The sequence below is a fragment of the Suricata suricatta genome, chromosome 4, assembly GCF_006229205.1.
Source record: "Suricata suricatta isolate VVHF042 chromosome 4, meerkat_22Aug2017_6uvM2_HiC, whole genome shotgun sequence".
Lineage (NCBI taxonomy): Eukaryota > Metazoa > Chordata > Mammalia > Carnivora > Herpestidae > Suricata > Suricata suricatta.
The window spans coordinates 67,407,138-67,417,711 of record NC_043703.1 but is presented as its reverse complement, the minus strand read 5'-3'; the positions used below and the strand labels follow the sequence as shown (position 1 = coordinate 67,417,711).

At 38.7% G+C, this 10,574-nt stretch overlaps 1 protein-coding gene across 1 annotated transcript in view; it reads right to left on the bottom strand.

The window, feature by feature from the left end:
• The window catches only part of N4BP2L2 (NEDD4 binding protein 2 like 2), a 64,610-nt gene extending 54,251 nt beyond the window's left edge, over positions 1 to 10,359 (bottom strand). Inside the window, exons 1-2 of the mRNA XM_029936874.1 lie at positions 10,186 to 10,359; positions 7,637 to 8,895 (exon numbers count right to left, since the gene is read on the bottom strand). Of these exons, the coding sequence (XP_029792734.1) occupies positions 7,637 to 8,895 (1,259 nt within the window). The 5' untranslated portion in view covers positions 10,186 to 10,359. The remainder of the gene's footprint in view (positions 1 to 7,636; positions 8,896 to 10,185) is intronic.
• Between the last annotated feature and the right edge of the window lie 215 nt (positions 10,360 to 10,574).

Sequence of the window (10,574 nt, the reverse complement as noted above, 5' to 3'; positions counted from 1 at the left end):
AGGTCCATCCACTTTCCTACAAATGGCCAGATTTCATTCCCTCTCATTGCCATGTAGTACTCCATCGTGTATATATACCACATCTTCTTGATCCACTCATCAGGTGATGGACATTTAGGCTTTTTCCACGTTTTGGCTCTTGTTGACATTGCTGCTAAGAACATTGGGGTACATGTGCTCCTATGCATCAGCACTTCTGTATCCCTTGGGTAAATCCCTAGCAGTGCTATTGCTGGGTCATAGGGGAGTTCTATCGATAGTTTTTTGAGTAGCCTCCATACTGTTTTCCAGAGCAGCTGCACCAGTTTACATTCCCACCAACAGTGTAGGAGGGTGCCTGTTTCTCCACATCCTCCCCACATCTACAGTCTGTTGATTTGTTCATTTTAGCCATTCTGACTGGTGTGAGGTGGTATCTCAGTGTGATTTTGATTTGTATTTCCCTGATGATGAGTGATGCTGAGCATCGTTTCATGTGCCTGTTGGCCATCTGGATGTCCTCTTTGGAGAAGTGTCTGTTCAAGTCTTCTGCCCATTTCTTCACTGGATTATTCATTTTTGGGGTATGGAGTTTAGTAAGTTCCTTGTAGATTTTGGATACTAGCCCTTTATCTGATATGCCATTTGCCACTACCTTTTCCCATTCTGTCAATTGCCTGTTAGTTTGTTTGATTGTTTCCTTTGCATTGCAAAAGCTTTTTATCATTTGTGTGTTCACTGGAGTAGCGTTTTTAATTTCCTTCAAGAACCCTTCCTTTGCAGTCACAATTTGGCTGACTGTTTGGCTCAGGAGACCAACTTTTGACCCATCTTGACTTTTGGCATACCTTCCTCACTAAGCATAATCCCTTCCAGCTTATGATTTAAAGTAAGACATGCGCAACGCTCCCTTTCACTTAGAGGCCACTGTAGGCTTACTCACTGGTCTAATTTCAATATTACTGTGTCTCAGGGAAGAAGTGGGCCTGAAAATAAGGAGATATATGGGGGAACAGCAGGTTGGTGGAACAGTCAGAATACAATATTTATCAATGAAGTTTTCTATCCTATATGGGCACAGTTCATGGAACCCCAAAACAATTTAACATCTGGGGCACCTGGGTGGCTCAGCTGGAGCCAGTGTCCAACTTCAGCTCAGGTCATGATCTTGCAGCTCATGAGTTTGAGCCCCGCATCTGGTTTTGTGCTGACAGCTCAGAGACTAGAGCCTGCTTTGGATTCTGTGTCTCTCTCTGCCCTTCCCCCACTCAACATGCGCCAGTGCATGCTCTCTCTCTTTCTCTCCTTCAAAAATAAACATAAAAGAAATCTTTTAATTGAAACATCAAAGATGACTAATCACAGATTACTGTAACAAATATACTAAAAATTTAAAAAGTTGAAAAATTCTGAGAATTGCTAAGTGACATAAGGACACTGAAAAAATGCTATTGAAAGAATAAAGCAAAAGATTTGCTCAACAGAGTTACCACAAACCTTCAATTTGTAAAAAAGCACAATAATACAAGGTGTGCTTGTATATTCTATAATAAAAACAAAATTGCATATACAAAAATAAAAATATTTAAAATGCATTTCCACTTATAAAAATTATAGTTCAAATGGCTTTAAACAAAGCAAATGAAATTAAATGGTTAAGCTATTTGCAAGGTTGGAGTTGGATTTCTTTTCCAAGTTGCCGTAATTTTTCCAAAATATACTATCTAACATATTTGGTATCTTATTTGTTTATACAGATAACCCAGAATATAAAAAAACTACATTAGCATTCCAAACCGAAGCTCAATCACCCAAAACATTTCGATCATAAGTCTTATATCAAATTATATTCAGCAGTATCACAAAAACTGATACCATCTTTCTTAGACATCCTGTTTCATTTTTCCCATTCTTTTATTAGCACTGATTTTTCAGATATTAATAATACCATACTACAAACGTACAGTAGCTTTTGTATCCAAGAAATGTTTTAACCTCAAAAAAAAAAGGTAGGGGGCAGGTGTGGCGTGAGAAGGGAGGAGACAGCAAATCAACTTACATCATTAAACCAAGTAAAAATTAAATATGAATGAACCTCTATGAAGAACATCTTAAATATATAAATCATGATTACAGAAATAATTTTAGCTTGGAGAGAGATTTTTCCTCTCAGTCTATTCATGCAGCTTTTAAAAATTCCCTGAATTACCTCAAACTGTGAAGTCTTATTTTGGGAATTTATATAAAAAATACTTATAATCAATTTGGATATATTTGGTGCCATACCAATCATCTCAACCAAAAATAAGTTACTTAAAAATATTAACATTTTCAAAATTCAGATTCTATTAGAATTCTCACATGTTGTGTATGGGGGTGGGAGAGGGGGGAAAGTGGGTGATGGGCATTGAGAAGGGCACTTGTTGGGATGAGCACTGGGTGTTGTATGGAAACCAAATTGGCAATAAATTATATTTTTAAAAAAAGAACTCACACATTAAGTAAGGTATTAAAATGAATCTTCCAAATGTCAAAACTTAGAACTCTAAAAAATCAAGTATCTAATTTTAAAAAATCAGGTATGAACTCACTGGCTACTCGATTTTTGTATTTTTTCAGAATGTCTATCTTTTTGAAAACTTACTATATGACAAGCATTTTATGTATATCTATGACCCCATTTAACTCTCATGACACCTTTGCTAATTTGATATTAAACTAACCCAGAAAATGCTTTCGGAAATCAGGCCACTGGAGTTACATAGTGGTGGGAGAGCCAAAACCAATGACTTTCAATGACCCCTGCCTCCTGGTATTCACCCCTTCCTATAATCCCCTCCCCCTTGAGTAGGAATGGGAGTCAGTGACTATAGCTTCTAACACAGTATGGCAGGGTTGATGTAATGTCCCTTCTGATATTAGGTTATAGAAAAAAGTGGCTTCTTCCCTCTTAGGCTTAAAGCTGGCTCCTCTTCTCTTATCACAGCTGTGATACGGAGAGTGGCCAAAGAAGCAAAGAACCAAGAGAGGTCTCCAGCCTACAAGCCAGCAAGCCAGCAACTAACTGAAGCCTTCAACGCAAGAGCTCACAAGGAACTAAGTCTTGCAAAAACCTCAAGAGAGACATTCCAAGCCAATCCACCCAAACTTCAGACCAGAACATAGCCCTCGCCAAAACTTTAATCAACAGCATTGTTAAAGACCTTGACCCAAAGACACCCAGATAACTGCACCCAGACTCCTGTCCTTGAGAAACTGTGAGATGCTAAATGTTTGTTGCTTTAACTCTGTTTTTAATACGGTAGTTTGTTATCCAGCTTTAGATAACTAACACAGTCTGTGCTTATAATTCTTCACTTAAGTAAGGAACAAGTGAATCCTCTGTTTTGGGAACCCTAATGGCCTATTATGAGTTAATTTTCATAATTTATTTTTAAAATTTCTAATAATTGTACATTCTTTTCTGTAATAATCCACCTGCATTTACAACCAGAAGTGATTTTCCCATCTGAGCAGAACTGACACTTCATGAATGCTTTATCCCCTTATTTACTGAGTGGCCCTGCATACCTCTATCTCCAAACCACATCACAGGGGCACTTCAATCTCTAAAGACTCCTCTAATTAAGAATAGAGACCTATATAAGGAAAGGTCCATCTTTTCTCTGGAGTTTAAACTGAAATCTCCTCCAAAAGCAGGGAGGGGAAAAAAAATCTCTTCCCATTTCTCTTTAAGCTATAATTTCTTGGGGCGCCTGGGTGACTCAGGCGGTTAAGTGTCCAACTTCGGCTCAGGTCATGATCTCACTGTTAGTGGGTTTGAGCCTTGCATCAGGCTCTGTGCTGACAGCTAGCTCAGAGTGGAGCCTGCTTCAGATTCTGTGTCTCCCTCTCTCTCTGACCTCCCCTGCTTGCATTGTTTCTCTCTGTCTCTCAAAAATAAATAAAAAACAGAAGAAAAAAAAATTTTAAACTATAATTTCTTGGGTGTCTGGGTGACTCAGTTGGTTAAGGATCCAACTCTTGAGTTCAGCTCAGGTAATTATCTCACAGTTCCCATGGGATTGAGTCCTTCGTAAGACTCCACACTGACAGCAGGGAGCCTGCTTAGGATTCTCTCTCTGCCACTCCCCCACTCACTCTCCCACTCACTCTCTCTCAAAATAAATAAATAACTTAAAAACAACTTGCAATTCCTATGGCTGCTATAACAAATTACCACAAACTTAGTGGCTTAAAACAACATGCATTATATTACAGTTCTGAAGGTCAAAAACCTGAAATCAGTTCCACCGTGCTAAAATCAAAGTGTGGGTAGACTGGCAGTCCTCCTGGAGACCCCTTAGGAGAATCTGTATGTTTGTCAAATTTTCCAGCTTCTAAAGGCCAGCTCCATAAGGTCCCTTCCTCCATCTTTAAAACCAGCAGTGTAACATCTTTTCTGCTCTCTGAAAGTGCTTCAGTATTTACCTCTTATCAATTCCCAATATTCTGCTAATATAATAATGAAATTAGTGGCCCATTTCTGAAAATTCATTCTCTCTCATTAGTGAAATCAGTAGAGTAGAAGAAATGTGTATTACCTAAAATATCTTAGGTTCAACTTTCTTCCCTTGTATGATCAGGGTATAAGAATCTAGCAAAATCTGTGGTCTACACCCCTAGGGATGACATCCAAAGCTTGATCCCTAAATGGCCCTGTGTCCAATTCAGAGGATTCTGCTTGGCTGATGCCAATGACCATGGTAACAAAATTCCACATCCAGAAATTGTTGAATTCTGCCTGAAATAAACCTTTAATCAAAGTGCTGTAAGTTTTCCTAAAAGGACAAAGAGCTAGCACTTCCACATACTTACAAAGGGGTATGAATGGTTTTGCACTAGCTTATTCATAAATATTTAAAGTCTGTACTTGTGTTGGAATTTAATCTAAAACTGATTTCATTAAAATCTATTAGCAAAGTTGTGGGTAAGCAACGAAGTAAAAATTTGGTAAAGACAAATACTACACAAGTTCAGGAGGATAACTGAGGGCTGAGATGATCAACCAAAACCTCAAAAGGCAGAGGCATTCAAGAGAACCTTTGAACAGAGTAGTGAGAACAATGAATGGACAGGGTATTATTGTCTCCTGCAATGGAGGGCAGGTGCTAGTCCAACTACAGGAGGACATGAAGATGGAAAGGTGGGCAAGTACTAAAGGAAGAATTTGAAGGGTAACCTCCTATACTCATTACCACACAGCAATACTAACTAACGCTATCTTCTCATTTAGTGCCCCAAATCAGCTCAACTCTGATCTATCAAATCTTTACTCTTTTCTTTCTTCAAAGCTTAATTTAGGAGTGCCTGGGTGGCTCAGTTGGTTAAACATCCGACTTCAGCTCAGGTCATAATCTCACAGTTTGTGGGTTCAAGCCTTGCATCGGGCTCTGTGCTGACAGCTCAGAGCCTAGAATGTGCTTTGGATTCTGTGTCTCCCTTTCTCTCTGACCCTCCCCCATTCGTGCTCTGTCTCCCTCAAAAATAAACAAACATTAAAAAAAATTTTTTTAAACTATTTTGAAAGCTAACTCCTACATAAAAACATTCCCCACCACAGATTATCTGGCTTTATCTCCAGTCCCAACCAACCAATCTTACATCACTTAAAAAGTGGCCCCCTCTGGGATCCCTGCTGTCAGCACACTGTCTGCTTTGGATCCTCTGTCCCCCTTTCTCTTTGCCCTTCCCAGACTCACTCACTGTCTCTCTCCCAAAAATAAATAAAAACATTAAAAAAAAAAAAAGTGGTGACCTAGGGGCTCCTGGGTGTCTCAGATAGTTAAGTGTCCCACTTCAGCTCAGGTCATGATCTCGCAGTTCATGAGTTCAAGCCCTGCACTGGGCTCCATGCTGACAGCTCAGAGCCCAGTCCAGGGAGCCAGCTTCAGACCTCCCTGTCTCTCTCTGCCCCTCCCCGACCGCCACTCTGTCTTTCCCTCTCTCTCAAAAATAAATATACATTTTAAAAAAAGGTGGTAACCTAAACAGACGCTCTTGTTTCTTTTAAACAAGCTCCTTAAAGTCAGGAGTCGGGTATTGGGCCCTGCATGCAACCGATATTAAAGTGAAAGAACAGGCTAGAAACACACTATCATTTATATCTACAGTTTGATCTTGTCCCAGGTTTTGTAACTTCTCCCAAGCACTTTAACCTGAACGGATTCTCTTAAGCCTCTGCTCCTTCTATGAAGTGAAAATAGCACAACAAAAATTACAAGACTTTTATAAGTGAAAGCACCCTGTAAATTGTACACCATGATGCAAATGGTGGTTAATACTCTAACACCCCCTCTTACACACCTAATTCCGCAAATAAGCAGGCATATTATACATCACCACCTCTATCCTCTCCTCCCAAATTACATCTCCTCGAAATTCTATCAGACTACCACTCTTACTCACCTTCAGTTTCAACATACTCCGATGTTAGCTCAAATCTCATCTTTCTTTTTTAAATTTATTCTATACCCCTGCACAATCAGGTGACCCTAGCTAGGAGATCCCTTCATACAATTTCCAAAATGCAACTGTTTCTTTCCTCTGATCTTATATTTTAAATCTAGGGCGCTGCCCATGTTCCTGAGACTTCACTCTTAATTTCTGTCCTTTCTAAAGAGTTGAAATCTCATCTTCTCTACAAAATCTTCATTAAAATAAGAGGAATCAAAATGCAAAGACCTAAATTTAAATTCATTTACAAAGGTCACAGCTTATGACCTAGCTTAAAATAAATGTCTGTGCCATAAGTTTAATCTTTAATTTCTTGCTTCTGAAGAAACTTCTAATCAGAGTGTTTTGCAAGTAAATATAAAACATTTATATAATGCTTCTTGGGACTTCTTTATCCTCACCGCCAAGACATCAAGTTTTCTTTTTCTCCTTAACATAAATCCTAAATCATCCTATAAAACTTGCAAAAAATTTGTATTGTTTTTCTTTGTGTTATTTTTCACAATTGCACAAATGAATTCAAGCGCAACAATATTCTTTAAAAAATGTAAACAAAAAAAGAATTTGAAACATTTTGTTATTCAATAGAATATCACCAGCTGTAACTCCATTTTACTCAGGTACTGCTCACTTCAGACTCATTAAATTTAAAGAAATCAAAAGATTCCCTCTGTCAATCAATGGTATGAACACCGTACAGTGCTTAAAACACACTCACACCTCCTTTCCTTGGGTTATCTCATTTACTTCTCACAATTATTCCAGGACAATAGTATTACTCATCCTATTAACACATAGCAAAACTAGTCCAAGGCCATAAAATCTGAAAAAAACAAATCAAAAGCCTGAGTCCAGCTCTTCTTGAATCTGACTTAAAAAGGGAAGGCCTGTACAGTTCTCAAATAGCATTTACTTACATCACTGTCATAATTATACAATGGTGTATCTATTTTTAAAACTCTCGGCAGAATCTTGATATGCCCATTCTCCTTTACTCCATCATGAAACATCTTTTTAAATATTTACACTGTCAGATGCCATTCTCAGGTGTTAACAAAAACTTTCTACTAGAAACATGAAAGCATTTGTCATTGATTACAACTATCATCTATGATTTGTAAGTAACAAATTACCAAGTATTCACTTGGTATCCTTTACTCACCGAGACAACGTTGTTTTCCCAGAACCAGGCAAGCCTCTTAAAAGAATAAGTAGCTTCTGCAGTTTATTTAACTTTTCCTCTTGAAACTGCTGGCTCATAAGCCTGTCTGTTCCATTATGGTTGTCCGTAGGATCTTTCCAACATCCCTCACTGGCTTCATAGAAACCATTACTCACATATCCATCCTGCACACTGTAGCCATTTGTAGAGGAATGAGCTCTACTGGTATTCTCACTACAGTCAATATAATCATTGTTCTGATGGAAAGTCAAACAATTCCAGTTAACATGACAACTATTTACATAACACCCATTCTGAAGCTGAGAGCCATCTTGGGCATGTAAAATACTTGATGATGGATTTGGTGAAGCACTGAATCTTTGAGAATTTAAATGGTAGTTAAAACTGGGAAGAGGAGGACCTGGGGGTACTATAAAAGAATGTACTGATTGCCATTCAGGCCTGAAGGAAGTAAACGAATCATGACAAAATGCAGGTATTACTTGTCCATTACAAGGATATTTGCATGGCTCGTTCCCCATGTGCTGTTGAAAATCACAATGCGACTGAAGAACATCACTAATATCTCTTTTCTTTCCTTCTTCAGATTTTAACAGATCATTATTGTGGCCCTGATGATATGCAGTAAGGTGTTCCTCAGAGGGTTCAGGTTCTCTACAACTTCCTTCCGAATCATCTTTGTCATTTTCAAGCTCTTCAATTTCTTTGTAAAACTGGAATAATTCATTGTCAAGCTCTGATTCTTTGGAGTTAAGTTTCTGTTTCTGTACTCGTCCTTTGTCAGCTATACCATTGATAATGTCTGACTGGTTCCTCGCTTCATTACATTTCCTCTTCTCAGGGGGTTTGTAAATAGGTCCTATAAATGCTTTACTTGTGCTATATATCTCATCATCTGTGGATACCAATGGAGGACCTGCATCCTGTAAAATCTGTGCATCAGTGGATTCAATAACATCAACATCTGGTCTATTATGACCAGGCACCTCCTCGCGCACAGATTTCAGAGAGTCTGTAGCTTTGGTTTTGTCCTCCTGAGAACTATGTCCTCTGACATCAACAGTGGTCACAGGGACCCAATCATTCCCAGTGTTCTGTGGGATTCTGTGAAAATTAGCACTACCATGGTGGGAAAAAACATAAGCCTCTTCAGTTGACTTCAATTTTTTATAGCATGGTTCACTTGTTAGTTCTTCACCATGATCCAAGGATTTCACTTCAATTTCACCATAAGGCATCTAGGGTATAAATAAATTGCATAATTAATACATAATATTTTAAAAATCTAAACAGAAGTTTTTCAGAAACAAGAAAACAGAAAATGCATATAAATGTGTCATATAAACAATTAATAGTAACATTTTCCCAAAATATAAAACTTACAAAGTTGTAATTTTATAACTACTTACTACTTAAGTACTGTTACAATGATTTTAAGGAAGGGATTCTCACTGAAGGTAAGTATCTTTAAAAAAAAAAAAAGTTATATCTCACCTTTAATGGAAATGGATGCATTTCCGAAGTTAAAGAACTTAAGGAATTTAAGTTTGGAAAATTAATCAACATATATTTTGGTAATATACACAATTGTGTACTAAGATGGAGAGTAAATATGCCAGCCAAACTGACACATTTCCAAAATGGTTGTGATAAATGGCATCATAAACCCTTACTGTTTAAAATCACTAAATCCTGAACCTCAGCGACTCCTTAGCAATCAAATGTTAGATTACCTGAAATGCCAGACTTTACAGACCAGATCCCTGTGAGTAGTGTAAATAAATAGAAAACTTCAGTTGCACTAATAATGATTCAAATATGTCACATTACGTTTAGAAATCTGGCAACTCCCCAAATCAAAGCGCTGATCTTTTCCACATGCTTGGTCAATCTCAAAGATAAATTCTACTTCCCTTGAAATTACTTAGGGACCCTCAAAAGTGCAATCCCAAAACCTGTTGTTTTTTTTTTATTATTTTTAAAAAAATTTTTCCCCCAAAGCCTGTTTTACTCACTGATTCTTCACTCTGCCCGCTCTCTGGTGTTCCTCTAACAGAGAGTGAAAAGGCAAATAAGACGAACTAAACAATGATACAGATATGCCTACAGAGACTTAAGAAGATACAAATGTAAAGAACGCCGTCCTTTCGGAAACGGGCCCCTTCCACAGCGCCTCCGACCATCTCTCCGTTTCTCACTTCCTCATTCGAAATATCATAAAGGTCTCAAAAACAACAAGGCGGTTGCATTAACAGCGCGTGGCCCATATACAACCGGAGTCCCACGGCCTCCTGACCTCCACAGAGGGCAGCCGGGGCAAAAGTGCGTCAGCCAGTTTCTTTGTCCTAATGGAGACCTATTCAGGTTGTCAGAAATTCAAGAATATCTCCGAGACTCAAAGGTTGACTCCGGGCTAATCAAAAGGGTCCAGCCAAGAGCAGATGAGAAGCCAAAAAAAAAAGAAAGAAAGAAAAGAAAAACGTCACCATCACTACCCCACCCTTACTTAAAATGGGGTGTTTACTCACCTTACACTACAACTCTGCATTGACTTTTATCTCCCGATAAAATCCTCTTCTAGAAAGACATGCACATCTGAAAAGGTGAGAGCAACGAGCAAACACCGCCCCAAAGCAGAAAGGAACTATAACCCAAGTCCTCAGCAGCTGGACAAGCTGCACAGCCGTACGCAAGATGGCGGCTGCCGCGCTGTTACCCCGGCAGGAATTACGGATTTGCGCTCGGCATTGTGGGAACCGAAGTCCCGCGTTTACCAGGGCACTGGTAAACTCCGTGCTCGGAGACTTGGTCTCCCAGAATTCATTGCGGTAACACCCTAGCGGTAACAAACGTAAACCCTAGCTAGTTCCCAAATCCGAAGCGGGGAAGTTCTTTAGAACTGTCAACTTTGGCTAAA